Below are 19,984 nucleotides of genomic sequence, written 5' to 3'. Positions count from 1 at the left end.
ATAATTAACACTTTATTCATTTATTCCTTTATTCATTTCACAGGATGAGGGCATCTCAGGCTGGGCTAGCATTTATTGCCCATCCCTAATTGCCTAGAGGGCAGCTAAGAGTCAACCACATTGCTGTGGGACCGTAGTCACATGCAGCGCAGACAAAGGTAAGGATGGCACTCCCCCACCCTAAAGGTACTAAAATGAAAGGTGTGGCCTCTGCTGCCAGACTCCCCGTGGGACAGTATTCGATGATGACAAGTCTGACAGTAAATTCATGTCTAATTACTCACAGCCATTTCTGCATATTGACAGCTAATCGTAAATCTTTACTGTCCTAAGGTTCCTGAGGCCTAGCTGTCACCTGGAAACCTCCAGAAGCAAGTTACTGTCCCACCTTCTCCTCTTTAAATATCATTGACAGTTTGAATTGTGACACATAAAATTTGATGGTCATGTGCTGGATATAAGAATTTCACAGAATTAGAATTATACAACATGTAAAGGGGAAACATGTTTATTAAAGTGTTTGACAGCCGTTCTTTGGGACAGTGGTGAAAGAAGTAGTAATTTGAACTCAATTATGTGTTTCATTACATTTAAAATTGCTAAGATGTGTCATTTTTCCATCATCACTGAAGTGACTTTTTAGTTCTCCGCCCAGGTAATAATCTGATGGGGAACCAGTCAGTTCAGTTGGCTGGGATGGCTGGTTTGCGATGCAGTGTGCTACTAACAACATGGGCTCACTTCCAGCATCAACTGAGATTATTCCTTCACAACCTTTCCCTTCACCTGAGGGAGAGTACCCTGAGATTAAACCACCACTAGCCATCTCTTTATCTCTCTGTGTAATGAGAGACCAGCCCCATGCTCTGGCAGGACTACATCAACCTCACTGTTGCCTTGTTTTTTATTTGGTGGAATGGATGGCCTATTCATTGTATTGGAATGAAAGCCAAGCAAGTCAATAATGGATGAGTCCTTAGATCTATATGAAAGTGTACCCAATTGTGCTGGCAATGAGGGATTCAGTGATGGTTAATCAAGCCACACTGCAACACGGCATTGAGCTACAGACAATGAGATTGGGAGTTGGGCACTACATTTGGTCTCCAATTACTCCAGATCAAGGCAAAGAAGACTGACCCCACAATTGTATGGGGCCTTGGTGGAATCAAATCTTGAGTACAGCATAATGTTTTGGTCTCTTTATCCAAAGAATGATATGTCAGTCTTAGAAATGGTATAACAAATGTTCCTGAGATGAAAGCAGTGGCTGATGTGAAGAGATTGCATGAGCTCGGCTCACATTCTGCAGATTTTCAAAGATTGAGAAGATTGATATAATCAAAACAAACAACATTTGTACAGAGATTGATAGGGTAGATTATGAGAAGCTGTTTTTCCCTGCACAGGTGAAACACCTAGGATGGTATCAGAATAAGGAATCAATTATTTAGTTCCAAGGGAAGAGAAATTTCTTCAGAGTGGATGTCTCCATTACTGGATGCTGTGGATGCTGTGCTGTTGAATATTTTTCAGGACAGAGATCAATAGAGTGCTGACTATATTGAGGAGGCTGTGGTGTAGTGGTTATGCCAATGGGCTAGTGATTCAGGCCCCCCATGTAAATGCTTTGGGAAGATGGGTTCAAATCCAACCATGACAGATGCTGAAATCTGAATTCAAATAAAATCTGGAATTAGTAAATTTGCTGGGGGCGCACGAGCCTATTTTCTCATTCAAGAGAAACAGTTGGTGATCAGCTGAGCTTGAGGGTCATCATGTCTCAAGTGAGGGGAGAGGTTGTAAAGGTGGGACCTTTGTGGTAACTTTAGCCAGTCTGGGAAATCTGGAATTAATATCAAATCTATTGACCATGTAACCATTATTGATTGTTGTAAAAAATCATCTCCTTTAGGGAAGGAAATCTGCTGTCCTTACCTGATCCAGCCTACAATTTTTTCCAGAGCCAGAGCAAAGTGGTTGAGTCTTAACTGTCAGCTGAAATGGCTACAGTAAGCCTCTCAAAATAAAGGGGTGGTTAGGCATGGGTAGTAAATACCAGCCCAGTCAGTGGGAATTGTTTTTGAACCTCAAGGAATTGAAACGGAAAGTGGTGTTGAGGTGGATTATCAGGCATGATCTTATTGAAATTATACGGTAGGATAACTGGTCACATTTATTTCCCACTTTAATCGTAGAGTTCCCACAGTCCAAATAGAGGCCATTCAGTCTGCCCTGACCTTCCAAACAGCATCCCACCCTGACCACCCTACCCCATAACCAATCCACGTAACCTGCACACCTTCGGACTGCGGGAGGAAACCAGACCGTCCGGAGGAAACCCACACAGATACGGGGAAAACGTACAAACCCCACACAGACAGTTGCCCGAGGGTGGAATCGAATCCGGGTCCTCAGCGCTGAGAGGCAGCAGAGCGAACTGCTGAGCCACCATGCCGCCCCAAAGCTCAGGGACATTCTCCAGCTCCCTAACTACAGGCTCAGCAGAGAATTCATTCAACTCAGGCACAGACTGGCACTGAACTATGACCTTGTGGATCTTATATTTGCAATTTCAGAAGCTTACCGCTTTGGACTAAAAATAAATTGTTATGTAAACCATAAATAATGTCACACAACTGTCACAAGCAGCATCTGCTAGCAATATCTCACAACCAACTGGCTTTGAGTAGAATATATTAAAGGGTTATATAGAAATTGCATGGAATTACATCAAACATACAGCACTGAAACAAACTACTCAGCCTGGCTGGTCTATACTAGCCAGTGTTGGACTGGGGTGGCCAAGGTCAAAAATCAGGTGTAGTGTAGCTCCTTTCTCACTACACTAAAAAAGCTGGTGTTTAGAAATAAACACATTGGACTGGCGTTGTGTGATTTCTGACCAGCGTTGATATGCTTTGCTCAAACTTACTCACCTAACTTTGATCAGCTCAATTCACTTCTCTGCCATGGGCTTATTATCCTCAGCCAATACAAGTTTAAAACCTGCCTCTAGCAAGAGCCACATAGAGGAGCAAACGGAAATGGATGAGACCCAGGCTCAGCTCCCAGAACTACCTCAGCCAGAATGGGAATCAAACTCACTGCACGACACACAAACCATCTGAACAACGAGCTAACCAGTCATAGAATCATAGAATCCCTACAGCATTGAAGCAGGCCATTCGACCCATCAAGTCCACACTGACCCTTTGGACAGCATCCCACCCTGGCCCACATCCTACCCTCTCCCTGCGTTTCCCACCCTAGACACTACGGGCAATTTAGCATGGCCAATCCACCTAGCCTGCGCACCTTTGGGACTGCGGGAGGAAACAGGAGCCCCCGAAGGAAACCCACACAGACACGGGGAGAAGGTACAAATTCCCCAGTCGTTCTTTTCTAATACCTTTTATGTGCATCTGTGCAATTCACCTGAACCACACTCAGTCATAGTGAGCTCCACAGTCTCACCACTCTCTGGATAAAAAGAAGTTTTCCTGAATTCCTTATTGGATTTCTTGTGGCTAATCCTACTTTGACGGCCTCGTGTTACCCTCTTTCGCAGAAGAGAAACACTCTGTCTACACTGGCAAAATGGTTTACAATTTTTTAAGCCCTCTACTAACCATCTCTTTTCACAGAAAAAGTACACCAGGCTTCTCTGAAGAAGAGTCCCAACCCGAAACGTCAGCTTTCCTGCCCCGCTGATGCTGCCTGACGTGCTGTGCTCCTCCAGCTCCACACTGTGTTATCTCTGACTCTATCATTGGCAGTTCTTACTAACCCCAAGCAGTTTGTGCTTTCCTGATTACAGTTTGATCAGGAAAGCAAATCTTTTGTACATTTTTTCTGATCCTTTGATATTCTTTAAATATTGGGGTGACTGGAGATTTAATTGTGAAATTTGAGGTGGGAATTTGATTTTTTTTATATAAATGGAATGTGATTCTTTACTCCCATTGCAATAATTTAGTGTTAAAGGTGAGCACCGTGCAGAGAAATTTCACCAAATTGTTGCTCTTGCCTTCCACTGTTTATAATTTCAGTCAGAATGAAGTGTCATTCCATTTTTTTCTGTTAATTCTCCTTCAGTAATCCTTTATCCTTTTAGTCTGCATATCCTTACAATACAATCCCCTCAAGTCAATACAGTGAGGAGCTGGAGGAACACAGCAAGCCAGGCAGCATCAGAGGAGCAGTAAAGCTGACGTTTCAGGGTGGGACACTTTTTCAGTCCTGCTCAGATGCTGCCTCACTTGCTGTGCTCCTCCAGCTTCACACTGTATTGACTGACTCCAGCATCTACAGTTCTCGCTATGCCCTCACAAGTTGCAGTTCATTCCTTTTTCACACTCATCCTGGTATCAAAGGACTATTCTCCTTAGAGATGTTTCTGAAAATGAAGGGGTTATTTCAGTGATGAATGTTTCTGTACATTGTCTCTTTGTTCTGTTGCTTCTTGAACTCTATCCCCTATGGTTATCTGTTCAGGTCTAGATTGACATCTTATCAGACAACCTCAGGCAGTGTTTAGATCAGATTTAACTTTGTTTTTTCTGGAATCCACAAATTGAGCTATTGATTAAATGAATCTTATAATCTGTTTTAGGTATCTTCAGCAAAGTAGCAACACTTGTGTTTAAAAGTCATCATTTATGTTTGTTAATTACTGCTTTTAATTATATGTATTTTTAATTTAGGCAACATCATTGAATGAATAAAACAAAACAATGATTTTCCTTCCCCAGAACTGAACAAGGCCCCATCTGAAAGCACTCGCCCAATGACATACACCAGCAGAATAGGGTCTCCAAGAGCTGGGTGAGAACATTTCCACATCTGGCAAACATCTTCTCCACATAATCCCTGGATAAGATTAGGAGCTCATCCTGTTGGAGACCATGACCTCTTAAAAAGGAATGACTCAATGTGTTATGTGGTAAAGTGACACCCTGCCAAGACCTCTTAAGCATATTTTTTTAATGGATTGTGATCTGACAGGTTTAAAGTCGTAGCTTGAGTGATTCCATTCTAATTCATGTCAGGACTTCAAATAGATGAAGTATACAAACAGGAAAGACAGCAAGGCATGTTACTAGTGACAACAACTAGTAATGCATTCTCAGTGCTGTAATACTCCTCTATTGAGTGTGTTGCTTGGTTTCTTTAAAAATATGGTTGTCCGTCTTCCTTCCCTTTGGATCAGCCTGTATGAAAGTGTGGGCACATGTTCCCGAATCCCCACTGGTGCCCACACTGGGTGGCAATAGCTGTCTGAAAGGAGCTGTGCTGGTTCACTGCTCACTTTTCTCCACAGTTTGTGGCACTCTCCCTCTCTTCCCAAGGTGTTAGTTGGAGACTGGACTTCACCAGTCTAGCCCTGTCCAGTTGTTTGCCCAAGTGGTCATCGGCAAGATGGATTGTTGCCAGGTTAACTCAGCAAGGATAGGAACAGACGTACAAATGTACCTCACATGTACACCTCCAGCTGTGGTCACTCCACATCTAGAGGAGGGTGTAACCCATGGCTCCCAAGGTCAAAATTCAGGGCATCAAACCCAATGGACAGCTGTGGTAACTACCATAGAATCAGAGGATTGTTACAGTACAGTAAGTGGCTATTCAGCCCAATGCTCTTCAAGTGAGCACCTCCCCCGTGCAATTATCCTGCCTTCTCACCAGGAACCTGTCTATTATTTCCTTGCAAATAACCATCTAATTCCCCTTCAATAGCCTCGACCTAACCCATTTCAACCATTCTCCCAGAGAGGGAATTCCAAAGCCTAGCTACTCACAGCGTGAGAAAAGATTCACTTTTGCTTATTTTACCAGTTACTTTAAATCTGTGCCCTCATGTTCTCAACCTTCTTGGAATCAGGAACACTTTCTCACTGTTTACTCTGTCAAGATTGCTCATTATTTTGAGCACTTCCTTGAGATCTCCTCTCAGCCTTCTTTTCTCTAAGGGAAACCATCTCAAAATTTCTGATCTGACTGGTGTGGTAGCTCAGTGGTTAGTGTTGCTGTCGCATGGTACCCGGGACCTGGGTTTGATTCCACCCTCAGGTGACTGTCCGTGTGGAGTTTGCACATTCTCCCTGTGTATGTGGGGCTTTCCTCCGGGTGCTCCAGTTACCTCCTACAGTCCAAAGATGTGCAGGTTAGGTGGATTGGCCATGATAAATTTGGGAATGGGTTGAGGTACTGGCTTTGGGTGGGATGTCCTTTGGAGGGTTGATGCAGACTCGACAGACTGAATGGTCTGCTACCCTTATTGCACATATATACCAATGTTCCAAGCTCCTACACGCCATTTTGGCATCATACATCTTATTTCTGACCCCCCATGTTCTTCTTTCCAAAATGTATCACCACACACATCTCCACTGAACTCCATCTGCCAGCTAGCTGCCCAGTCTGCCACCATGCCAATGTCCTTGTCAAGTCCTACACTGTCTGCCTTACAGTTTAAAGTTATTCCAGGTGGTCATGGCATCAAATGTCTGTTCAATAGATAACCACCAGGGGATCACTGTTGCCCCAATCTTGACTTTCTATCAGCAGGGAAAGCTAGGAAGGAGAGGAGAACTTAAGAAATACGAAAAGGAGTTGTCCATATATCCCCTTGAGCTGGTTCCATGGCAATGACTGATCTTAGATTCAATTGCACTTTTCCTCCTGCTCACCAGAAAGTTACCGACACTAAGGGAATGAAGTGCCCCAGAGGATTGATGAACACAGCAGGCCAAGCAGCATCTCAGGAGCACAAAAGCTGACGTTTCGGGCCTAGACCCTTCATCATCCTCTGATGAAGGGTCTAGGCCCGAAACGTCAGCTTTTGTGCTCCTGAGATGCTGCTTGGCCTGCTGTGTTCATCCAGCCTCACATTTTATTATCTTGGAATCTCCAGCATCTGCAGTTCCCATTATCTCTGCCCCAGAGGATTAGCTGGTTAGAGGAGAAAAGCAGAAACAATTGGACATGAAAAAGAGGATTGAGGGTTTACCTTGGTTCTTCAACAGTTAACGATTAAAAGAAGTGAAATATAGTTGCATCATTCACATTGTGATGAGGTAACCAACAAATTTCATTATAATTTATGTTCTTGCTTCAGGGACTGGGAAACTGGGCAGCCACATTGGTCAGTGAGTGCAAGCTGGTTGTTGTGTAACACTAGGTATGGAATCGGATAGAAGGGGCAGAGGTTTCGAGAAGTAGAAGCTTTCTGGAGGGTGCTCGATAGCGTCCCAACCATTTGGGATCTATCACTGTGGGAGATTACCAGACCTCTACAATGTAGGGGAAAGTAGGGTAAATTTACCAGGATGACTCCTGGATACCAAGGGCTAAATGATGGAGAGGACGTTATGTAAAACTTGCATTTAGTGGTTTAACAGGTGTTTTAATTGAAGTCTGCAATTATAATGAGGCTGAGTAGGGTACTGTTACAGAGTTGGCAGAGGGATATCTTAGCAATGTGAAGGATATAAGGTTGTGGTACACACACACACTCACTCACCCACTTACACAAACACTCACAAAGGAGAAAGAAAGTACAAAGAACAATACAGCTCAGGAACAATCCCGTCATCCTTCCAATCCTATGACAACACATTTTGCCCTTCCAGACTAAAGTGGTCTTCACTTTCAGGATCTGTATCCCTCAATTCCCTTCCTAATCATGTCTTCGTCCAGGTGCTTGCTGAATGTTGCTATTGTATCTGCTTCCACCACTGCCTCTGGCAGAGCATTCCAGGCACTCACCGCTCTTTGTGTGAAAAGATTGCCTCTCACATCTCTTTTAAACCACACCCCTGGCATCTTGAACCTGTGTTCCCTAGTAACTGACCCCTCCATCCCGGGACAAAGCCTCATACCTTCCACTCTATCCATGCCATTCACAATCTTATAAACTTCTATCAGATCACCCCTCAACCTCACTGTACAATTTCCACCTGTACTTGACCTTCCAAAATGCATCACCTCACATTTGTCCACGTCAATTTCTGAGCGAAGTTGGTATTAAAAATGAGGCGGTGTTGTGCATCTTAAAAAGTATTAAGGTAGATACGTCCGTGGGTCCTGATGGGATCTATCCCAGAATACTAAGAGAGGCAAGAGAACACATTGCTGGAGTTTTGGCAGACATCTTTGTATCCTCTTTGGCCACAGGTGAGGTCCTAGAGGACTGGAGAAAAGTAAATGCTGTCCCATTGTTTAAGAAGGATAGCAGGAATAATCCTGGAAATTACAGGCCTGAGCCTCATATCTGTGGTAGGGAAAGTATTGGAAAAGATTCTCAGGGGCAAGATCTATAGGCATTTAGAAGCAGGACTTATTAGTGATAGGCAGCATGGTTTTGTGCAGGGGAGGTTATGCCTTACTAACTTGATCGAATTTTTTTAGGAGGTGATGAAGATGATTGATGAGGGAAAAATGGTTGGAATTGTCTAATATGACTTCAGTAAAGCCTTTGACATGGTCACACACACACACACACACACACACACACACACACACACACACACACACACACACACACACACACACACACACACACACACACACACACACACACACACACACACACACACACACACACACACACACACACTACACTAAGTCCTTTAGGGAATGAATCTGCTGTCCTTAAGTGTTCTGGCTTACAAGCAACTCCAAATCCACTGCAATGTGATTGACTCTTAACTGCCCTCTCAGTAATTAGGCATGGGCAATAAATGCTGGACCAGCCAACGGCACCCACATATCATGAATGAACTTTTAAAAAACACACATGCCTCTTGAGGTACTCCACATGAGCTCTCAACATTGTTTGAAAGGGGAAGCACTGAGCAGTGGGCCAATACTTACTGGAAAAAGGAACGGAAGTTAAACAAGAGGACGAATCCTTCTGCAGATCTCTCTTCCTCATCCTTCTGATTCCCGCTCTGTGGAACACACAGTCTTTAAAGTGCAATCTTGTTGATTTGTGTAAATAGTGATAGCTGTAAAACTGGGTAACATTTGAAGGGACAGTTGGACATATTTTAAGAAAAACAAATGGCAAAGAAGGGTCACTGGGCTTGAAATGTGAACTCTGCTTTTTCTCTCCCCCCCCCCCACTGACAGACCTGCTGAGTTTCTTCCCATTTTGTCTTAGATTTCTATCATCTGCAGTTCTTTGTTTTAGTTATGGGTATATTTTAATGTTAACATGCTTTCTTGTCTGTGTACATTTTGTTTGTGTTGAATTTGATCATTTTTCCAGAGTCTTTTTTAGTATTTTCTGATATAAATAAAACCTGGGATAAGAAGAAATGCTATGAATATTAGAAATCTGGTTTGGATGTACAAAGCCTTGGTTAGTCCATAGCTGGAGTGCTGAGAGCTGTTCTGGGCACTGTACCTTAGGGAGGATATATTAACATTGGAGGGAGAGATGTCTGGAAATTACAGAGAAAAATATTACACAAACTAGCGTTATAGTCAAGGCAATGCAAAGATTTAAGGGTTATTTCCATTAAAGATTTCAAATTATTAAGGAGAGCCAGAGAGTGTGAATCCACAAAAAACATTAATTATGTAGTTTAGAATTGGGGGCAGAGTCTAAAAGTTGAGCCAAGCTTTTCAAGATTGTACTTTGGAAGCACTTCTTCTGCAAAGATTAGGTAGGAGGTTGGAATTCTCTTCCCCGAATGACAAGAAATGCACGGTCAAATTTTAAAGCTGAGGCTGATAAATGTTGTTATCCAAAGATATGGAGGGATAAAGGGCAAGGCGTTTTGGCTTCAATTATCAGATCAGCCATGATTTCAGTGGAAGGTGGGCGGAACAGGTTCGATGGCCTCCACCTGTTCCTGTGTTTCAACCAGAAAATGCTGTGAAAACACAGATGTCAGTCACCATCCGAAAGCAAAAAGCCTACCAAATGTTGAGAAAGAGCAAATCACCAGAACTGTTCAGATAAATGATAGTTGTAACACTACATGTTTACCTAACACTGAGAACTGCCCTTCCCCTCCAGATGTTGGCCAACCACTGTGTACATCCAGTATTTCCTGTACAAACAAGAATGTTTCTCTGAAGATTTCATTGCTGTTTCGATCTACAACAAAATCTTCCCCTTCCTGAAGCTCAGGGGAACGGTGGTGAAGGGGGGAAGTAGGTGAGTTAACCCAAACAAAATAATCACTCATTTTTTACCATCTCTGCAAAGATGTTCAGGTGAGAAAATCCTGAGGCAACTTCCTTGACTCACCACCAATTATAGATCTTGAATCATATCAAAGTTTAAGAGGCTTGTGGACAGACACATGAACAGGCAGAGAATAGGGGGATTTGAACTATGTGCAAGCAGATGGGATTAGTTTAGAATGGCTTCACAATCCGCACAGTCATATCGGGCTGAAGGGCCTGTTCCTGTGCCAGACTATTCTATGTTCTACAAATCATCAACTTGTGTCCATTTAAGGTCCTCAACACGCAACTCCCATGTTAACCCACCTTCACTACTGTGAGAGAAAGGTGGTAGGTTTCCCAACTGGGAAACCAGGGCGATATTCCTGCTGGGTTACACTGATAAGTATAATCTAGCGAGCAACTGGAGGCACAGGTGGGGTTCAACAGAGTGTCCTCTGAAAGCCAAGCAGTCTGGCCTGCTCTTGCCTCCATTGCCCCTTACCCTCTCTCTGTAACTACCAATCCGTGGAAGATTTATAAAAACTACTTACTTTCTCACCATTGGATCACCCTAGGAGTAGACCTCAACCGAGAAGTAGGCCTCAACTGAGAAGTTGCCATCTTCTAACTGCGTGACAGCTTCTAGTGACCTGCAATGCCAGTGTCAAGGCCTGTGATTGGTGAGTTTCTCGGCCTACGAGCTACCCATCCGCCCTAAGCAACCTGATTGAAACTCAATATATCACAAGCCAATGAATGATTTATTTATTTATTGTGACTTGTGCTTTCCAGTGAATATTCCAGTAAAATCCAGTGAAAAGCTTCAATAGTCTCCACAATCCAGCACCATTTTGTACAGTTTAAGAATAAAAAAGATAAAAGATATAACAGAGTGTCCAGACCTGGGCTCACCCACAACACCGGCACCACCACTCCTTCTCCATTGCCACCCGTGACTGACCCACCAGCGTAGGGAGCTGCCATAATTTAGGTGCCAGCTCTCTGCCGCTAGGTCATCTCCCTGCCACCGACACTGGGTCCAACACTGAGCCCATACTTGGCCCACAACCAGGAGTACCTGGCACCCCTGCCAACTCTTTGACAGCAGGAGTTCCCCGCTCTTGCCCTTCCGCAAATGGCAGCCCCGGCTCCACTGCCAGGCCAGGCTGCCTCCGCCATCCATCTTGCAAGAAGCCCCACACTGGCCACCCTCCTCCGAGACGTCACCTTGCCAGCGCCGCCATCATGAAAGGTCCACAGACCTGCCCCCACCCCCAATCGCTTTGCCGCTACCGCTGCCACCACTGGCTCCCCCAACCCCACACACCCCCCGTCACCGTGAAGATCCACATCAGCTGCCACCTCTGACTGACAGAGGGAGCCAGCATTCCGCGAACGACCCTCCCACCTCCCCGCCACCCCCAGCTGCCAGGGCAATTTCGCTGACTAACCCACCACAAATAGCTCCACAGGAGAGACAAATGAAAGAAAAAAAATGAAAGAAAATGAGCAGAGGTCTAAAGAAAGAAAAATAATGGAAAGAAAGCAGACAGGAGTGGATGATCCCTGGGCAAGAGCCCACATGCTAACTGCTACTCTGCTGCCATCTTGAATCAATCGTGTGGGCACAGTGTTTGTTGCTACATAACACGCTCACTACTAACCTCTCCATTCTTAAAAGATAGGGGGAAATTGTGAGCAGTATGTTCTTATTGTAATTAACCCCAATCTCACTTTGTGTCTTATTTTATGCACTGATGGGATGTGGGCATCACTGGCTGGGCCCAGCATTTATTGCCGGTCCCTAGCTGCCCTTCAGAAGGTGGTAGTGTGCATGTAGTCAACCCCCAATGCCCTGGGGGGGGGGGGGGAAATTCCAGGATTTTGACCCAGCAACAGTGAAGGAACGGCGATATATTTCGAAGTGAGGATGGTGAATGGCTTGTAGGGGAGCCTGAAGGTGGTGGTGTTCCCATGTATCTGCTGCCCCTTGTCCTTCTAGATGTAAGTGGTTATGGGTTTGGAATCTGCTGTCTGAGGATCTTTGGTGAATTTCTGCAGTGCATCTTGTGGATAGTACACACTGCTGCTACTGAGCGTCAGTGGAATAGGGAGTGGATGTTCGTAGGTCAGTGCCAATCATGTGGGCTGTTTTGTCCTGGATGGTATCGGGCTTCCTGAGTGTTGTTGGAGCTGTACCCATCCAGGCAGGTGGGGAGTATTCCATCAAACCCCTGAGTTTTGCCACGTAGATGTTGTAGAGTGTTTGGAGAGTCACGAGGTGAGATACTTGCTGCAGCATTCCTCGTCTCTGACCTATTCTAATTCTTGTACCCACTGTGTCTATACAGAGACAATGGGAACTGCAGATGCTGGAGAATCCAAGATAACAAAGTGTGGAGCTGGATGAACACAGCAGGCCCAGCATCACCCAAGATGCTGCTTGGCCTGCTGTGTCTATACGGTGAGTCCAGCTGAGTTTCTGGTCAATGGTAATCCCTAGGATGTTGATAGTGGGTGATTTAGTGAATTTAAAGTGGTAGTGGTTAAATTGTTGCTTATTGGAGATAAGCATTTGTATGGTGAAAATGTTTCTTGCCATTTCTCAGCCCAAGACTGAATTTTGCCCAGATATTGTTGCATTTGCACATGGACTGGTTCAGTATCTGAGGATTTGCAAATGATGCGAAACATTGCATAATCATTGGCAGACAATAGATTTTTTAAAAATCATTCTGAATGGCAGAAGTCGCTCTCAAGAACTGTATCATTAACATCAACTCAAGTTAGCAAATCTCAGAGCAGGTTGTGACTTTAGTAATAACTACGCAGATCTTCAAGATGTTGTATGGCTCAGGGTTGTATGAACTCAAAGCAAGTATTCGAAACCAGAGATCAAGCCACTCTGGAAGGATTGGGTGTTTGATGTCCAGCTGATAAATTATTTTTAGTGATTCATGCAGAGAGTCCCAAACAAAGGGATTGATAGATCATCTCAAAGATTTTCCCATTCCTACTTCCTATATCATGGAAGGCTCTTACCACAGAATGGGGCTGTTTGACCAACTGTTAAAATTACTCCGGAACTTCTGGAAATTTTTACTTAAAATCCGCGCATTCAAAGCTCAGTTGCCTTTAGTGCTATTTACGTTCAGAAGCTGTCGACATGTTGCACTTCAGTTTTGTAGACTTTAACGAGTTTGCCTGGGGAAACAGAAATGTACAAACAAGGAGCCAGAATGGGCCACTTTGCCGTTATGGCCCAATTTACCATTTAATAAGATCGTGGCCAACCTGACGTTAACCCCAAGTCCTTGCATAATCCCTGATAATCTTTGTTGTGCCAGCTTTCTATAAAACCCAAACTGAAAGAACTGCGGACGCTGTAAATCAGAAACAAAAATAAAGTTGCTGGAAAAGCTCAGCATGTCTGACAGCATCTGTGAAGGAAAAAACAGAGTTAACGTTTCGGGTCCGATGACCCTTCCTCTGTAAAATCTCTGCAGCTTGGAGGGAATAATGGTGTCGTTCAACCATGGCAGATGAAGTAATTTGAATCCAATTCCAGCAGAGTAGGGTTGACGAGCTGAATTGACTATTCCTGCTCCTAGTCCTTGGTTTTTAAGTTGTAATGAAAATCTGGAATTAAAAAATAGCCGAATGGTGACTGAGTAAGTACTGTCAATTGTTGTAAAAGCCCGTGTGGTTCACTAATATCTTTACGGGAAGAAAACTACCATCTTTATCTGGTCTGGCCTACACATGACTCCAGACTTGCAGCATTGCGGTTGACTCTTAACTGGGCAATAAATGCTAGTCAATGACATCCACATCCCACAAACAAATTTTAAAAACGTTCTCCCATCTTTTCCGTGTCATTCTCTCCTCAGAGCAATAGCCAATTCCCATATGAAAGCCATGATTGGATGTAACTCCAGCCCCGCTCTCAGGAAGAGCCCTGGAATTCCAAATTCCACCCACTTGCTCAGTTAGAAGCATTTCCTTACGTCACCTAGGATCTTCAGTCTTCGAGGGCAGCTCATGTTATGTTTATCCAGTCAGCAACGTCAACCCAAGTGTTGGTGTAAAATAAATGCTCTCTCTGAAGATATTGAGATTGACCGAAGATAGGTGGCTTCTTAAAAGCAAGGGTAGCAGCAGAACGGGCTCATGTTTCTATCAACAAGTAACTGCGTGTTTACTCAGCCGGAAAATTCCTGCTGCTTATGTGTGTCTGTTGCTCTGGTGACATGGTATCTATTTTGAAGTTTATCAGGGTTAGGCACAGACAGCACACCTCAGGAAATAGAATACAAACAGAGACATGCTACAGTGGCTCAGCAGCTCAGGGTAATACAATGGACATCGACCACTGGCACCCCAGGATATGAGTGTAACTGGTATAGGTAGTCCACTAGCAGTTGAGGGCAACACCGGCATAAGAGCCATAGCATCATACAACACGGAAACAGACCCCTTAGTCCAACCCGTCCATTCCCAAACTAAATCAATCCCAACTTCCTCCTGAAAATTACTCTGGAACTTCTGGAAATTTTTACTTAAAATCCGCACATTCAAAGCTCAGTTGCCTTTAGTGCCATTTATGTTCAGAAGCTGTCGACATGTTGCATTTGAGTTTTGTAGACTTTAACGAGTTTGCCTGGGGAAACAGAAATGTACAAACAAGGAGCCAGAATGGGCCACTTTGCCGTTATGGCCCAATTTACCATTTAATAAGATCGTGGCCAACCTGAGTTAACCCCAATTCCTTGCATAATCCCTGATAATCTTACATCCCCTTGGTCAACAAGAATTTATCAAATTCTGCCGTAGAAATAATGAAAGATTCTGCATAAATGCACTGTGTTGTTCACAATTGTTTGATAAACTGCTCAGTACTGGTTCAATTAACAACACTGCCCCCATTTGGCCACTACCTGGCATACCAAGTAATTCACTGAATTGTCTCAGGTCCACAGTGTGAATATTTTCTAATCAACACGTTCGGGATGTTATGACACCCTCTGGAACTGTAGGACTTGAGCTCAGGCCCCTTGGCTCAGAGCTAGGGTCGCTACCACTGCAACACAAGGGTCTCTGTGTCTGCAGCATACACTGCTGAACTGAAGACGCTCCCTCCCTATCCAAAAGGATCATTAGTTTTCAAAATCTGATTCCTCTGTTCACTGTAGCTAAGTGAACACAGGAGTAAACTGCAGTCACGTTCCTACTTGTCAAAATCTGCAAGATGACAGTAACTTCCTTTGCTGTGCAGGATTTCCTTCCCTCCTCTTGGTTGAAATCATCGGTGTGTGATAGCCTTGAGAGCAATTTGTTGTGGGATTGACTTTGAGGGCGTGCATTTTCCCAGCGGGCTCAATACTGTAACTTTATGGATAAGCTGTGAAATCCTGGGGAATTTGCCTCAGTTTGTTTCATTTTCTCATGTTCTATAGTTCTGCAGAATCAGAAGAAAGGCTTGCTGAGATCGATTAGGCCACAGGCCTGATAAAGCAGTAAGCGCTGATATGACCAAAGACTTCAAGATATTCTCTTGAAAAGACAGGGTAGATAAAGATAAACTGTTTCCACTGGTTGAGGATTCTAGAATGAGGGGCATAGTCTGAAAATTAGAGCAAGGCTGTCTAGGAGAATGTTAGGAAGCACTTCTACACTCAAATGGTGAGAGAGGAGCAAAAACAAAGTTGCTGGAAAAACTCAGCAGGTCTGGCAGCATCTGTGAAGGAAAGAAATAGAGTTAACGGAGTTTGGTGACCCTTCCTCAGAACTAAAACGTTAACTCCGTTTTCTAATTTTATAGCATCCGCAGTTCTTTCGGTTTTTGTAAGGATGAGGGGGGATTGGAACTCTCTTCCACAAATGGCATTTGATGCTGAATCAGTTGTTAATTTCAAATGTGAGATGGATAAGTTTTTGTTCAGCAAAGGTATTAAGGGAAATGGTCCAAAGACTGGAATATAGAGTTAGGCCACAAATCAACTATGAGCTCACTGAATGAAACAGGTTCGGGGGGTGCTGAATGGTCTAGACCTGTTCTTAGTTCCTATGTTCAACCATATTTTTTAGTAGACGAAATTCTTAATTATTTACTGAATAATCATCCGTCTCTCTGGTGATAACCATTCTGAAATTTCTTTAATTCTAGTTGTACAATCAACCAATTCTGACACTAATTATCTACAAAAGGAAGCCACAGATCTATGGAGGAAATCATATTTGCTTTTCAGGTCAACTTAATAACATGGTACATTGCAAGTAATGACCCAATTACTATCTAATTAGAAAGAGTCAGACCTTTGTGAAACTTATGAAAGCACTTACTTTGAAAGTATAATTTTTAAACAAGCAAATAAATTCATTTTTTTAAATTAGCAGACTGTAGGAACAACAAATGCAAGTAGTTAAAATGTTAAAAAAAGTAACTTCTTAAGACATGAGGAAGCCAAAAGGCCCCAAAACAATTCTGATTGATCTCAGCATTATCTGGTTTCTTTCCCGGGCATACCTCTTAATTTCATTTTCTCTTCCTCTCTAGAAAAGCAGTTATATTTTTGACTGATTTACATCATGCATTTGAAAAACTAACACATTCAGAAGCTGAATTCTGCTTATACAACATTATTTCAGCAAAATAGGTCACACTGTCATCATAAAGTTTGTACTGTCTATTCGTAGGTCCCGTGTTTATCTGTCAAAATAACAACAAAGTAGAGGAACACAGAGTCATAAAGCAGAGAAGCAGACCATTTGGCCCCACCAGTCCATGCAAACCATAATCCTAAAATAAACTAGTCCTGCCTTTCTGCTCCTGGCCCATTTCCCTCCAAACCTTTCCTATTTGTGTACTTATCAGAATGTTATTTAAATGTTACTGTACCTGCATCCACCTCTTCCTTAGGAGGTTCATTCCACACACCAGCTACTCTTTGTGTAACAAAGTTGCCCCCATGTCTTTTTTAAGTATTTCTTTTGTCACCTTAAAACTATATGCTCTAGTCTTGAAATTCCCCACCGCAGGGAAAAGGCAACATTTACCATATCTATACCCATCACGATTTTATAAACTTCTATAAGGGAAACACTAAACCTCCTACACTGCAGTCAAAAATTCCCAGCTTATCCAGCCTCTCCTTATAACTCAAACCCTCCATTCCCGACAACATCCTGGTAAATCTTTTCTGAAGCCTCCCCAGTTTGATAGTGCCTTTCCTACAACAGCATGACCAGAACTGCACACAGTCCTCCAGAAGAGGCCTCAGCAACCCCACAATATACACACCTGTACAACCTCAACATGATGCCCCAACCCCTTCCTCAAAGGTCTGAGCAAAGAAGAGCAGTGTGTTACACACCTTCTTAATCACCCTGTCTACATGTGATGCAAACTTCAAAAGATTAGGAAAGATGCCTGGAGAAATTCACCCTTTTAGAATCAAAGTGAATTAATAGAGAAGTTAATTAATTATAAATAAATTAATTCAGAAATGATTTACCAGGATGTTGTCGGGAATGGAGGGTTTGAGTTATAAGGAGAGGCTGGTTAAGCTGGGAAATTTTGACTGCAGTATAGGAGGTTTAGTGTTTCCCTTATAGAATTAATTCACAATAATAATAATCCCTGGTTAAGATGGCAGAGGGAGGCTATTATCTAAGCTCTTGGTTGGGATAGAAGCTTTCAAGCCAGCCTGACCATCTAAAGATTAATATTTCCATCCTGGAAGAATTCACAAGTCCAAAAAAGATATTAGCAATCAATAATCTGTTCCTTCAATTTGCCAAGAAAGAGGAACAATCTGCTAAACTGCACGTTACAAACAATCAAATGAAGCAATTCTGAACGGAAGTTGAAGAGAGCACTGTACCTGATAACAGCCCATTAACTGTTGCTGGCATATCTGGCAATGTAGATAACTCCTCTCCGTGTGAATGCTCCTGCTTAGCAGAAACCGCAGGCGATAGTGAGAAGACAAGTGGAAAAAAAAACAAGAGTTAGCAGCAAAGTACTGGCTGATGAGTAACACAGAGAGAAGAAAAGAATTGAGCCTTAACTGGCAGCAACAATAGCATTTTGTGTCTTACAGTCTGCAACCTCAGCTATTCAATGGTGCTGTTCACCACACACTTTAAATGGTGCACTTATAACAAACATTACTGTCACATCAAAAATTAAATGTAAATTTAGCCTGCAATTCTGTTTGACTTACCATACTCAGAAAGAATTAGATTTCGCTTATAATAAAAAAACATCCAAAATGAATTGCAAAGCAGTTGGAAACCGGATGAACTGTGGTTTGTTGTGTGATTCTGTTAGGCACAGGTTGTAAACTGAAGTAATGGTCTTCCTGTTTGCTCTTGTTTCTGAAGCAAAATGCTGCAACAGTGGCCTGAGTAACGTTCCGGTTACTCTGCAGAGAAAATGCCTTCTCCTTTAGATCCAATTTCACCCTGGCATCTGGATATTTAGGCATTCTCAGCTCCCATATCCAAATCAATTGTTTTAGGGCACCTGGTGATGTTAAGACCAAAGACCTAGGAGTGGAAGCAAGGCCATTCGGCCCATCAAGTACACTCCACCATTTAAATCATGGCTGATGGGCATTTCAACTCCACTTCCCTGCACTCTCCCTGTAGCCCTTGATTCCTTTTGAGCTCAAGAATTTGTCGATCTCTGCCTTGAAGGCGTCCAACGTCCCGGCCTCCACTGCACTCTGCAGTAATGAATTCCACAGGCCCACCACTCTCTGGCTGAAGAAATGTTGTCTCATTTCTGTTTTAAATTTACCCCCTCTAATTTTAAGGCTGTGCCCACGGGTTCTAGCCTCCCTGCCAAATGGAAACAACTTCCCAGCATCCACACTTTCTAAGCCATACATTATCTTGTAAGTTTCTATTAGATCTCCCCTCAACCTTCTAAACTCTAATGAGTACAATCCCAGGAACCTCAGCCGCTCAATGATGAGCCATTGATCTGCAACAAACTGCCCATCCACATTTGGGACAGATTTGAATCCTGGAATGACAATCTCCTCTTGCTACTGACCAATAATCAGTTCCAAATGACAGGACTCATGTCACAGAAGGACCATAATTTGCCATTAAATTAAAAACAATATAGTTGTACTGCATTCAAAATCTGTCAGGTCTTCACCATAAGGTGCTGAGGAGTCTGGAGGAAAAGGAGAAACTCTTCCCTTTGGCAGAGATACTACAGAATGACAACGATTGACAAAAAAGCCAAATGTAACCTGACTTTTATTTACACAGTGCAATCTTCTAGAATGCTCCACCTGAAATGGTGACCGGGGCAGATTCAATTGCAGCTTTCAAAAGGAAATTGGATAAACACCAGAAATGAATTTTAACAGTTTAAAAATAATAATTAAAGAGTGGGGTTGGGGAATGGAATTTGATGCGTCTGCTCTTACAGAGAGTCAGCACAGACTAGAGGAACAGAGTGGTCTCATTCCAAGCTACAACCATTCTCTGATGCTGTGCTAATGATTTGGGTGGAGATCTGCCCAGTATTCAGTTAAAAGTCCAGAGTGGAATCATTAACACAGATTTCCAACAGCTGAGATGCCTCTAATAATTTTCATGGTTCTTTTCTGTTGGCGGCAGTGGGCGAATAAACTGCTCTCTGAGGCCTGACTGCTCCTACCACCACAATTGGTTAAAAAGTACCTCTGACCACTCCTCCCGGGTGACATTTCTCCTCTCCATTCATCAACCTTAACTCCAACTCCCCCCCTCCCATCAAAGCTCGCTCTCTCTCTCTCAA

General features: G+C 43.2%; 1 protein-coding gene across 1 annotated transcript in view; it reads right to left on the bottom strand.

The window, feature by feature from the left end:
* fam107b (family with sequence similarity 107 member B) overlaps positions 1–18,511 on the bottom strand; it is a 151,390-nt gene extending 132,879 nt beyond the window's left edge. Inside the window, exons 1-2 of the mRNA XM_048554137.2 lie at positions 18,411–18,511; positions 18,069–18,138 (exon numbers count right to left, since the gene is read on the bottom strand). Of these exons, the coding sequence (XP_048410094.1) occupies positions 18,069–18,138; positions 18,411–18,413 (73 nt within the window). The 5' untranslated portion in view covers positions 18,414–18,511. The remainder of the gene's footprint in view (positions 1–18,068; positions 18,139–18,410) is intronic.
* Between the last annotated feature and the right edge of the window lie 1,473 nt (positions 18,512–19,984).

Source organism: Stegostoma tigrinum, chromosome 25, assembly GCF_030684315.1.
Source record: "Stegostoma tigrinum isolate sSteTig4 chromosome 25, sSteTig4.hap1, whole genome shotgun sequence".
NCBI lineage: Eukaryota > Metazoa > Chordata > Chondrichthyes > Orectolobiformes > Stegostomatidae > Stegostoma > Stegostoma tigrinum.
Note: the sequence above shows the minus strand (reverse complement) of the source record. Positions and strands in the feature narration are given on the sequence as shown.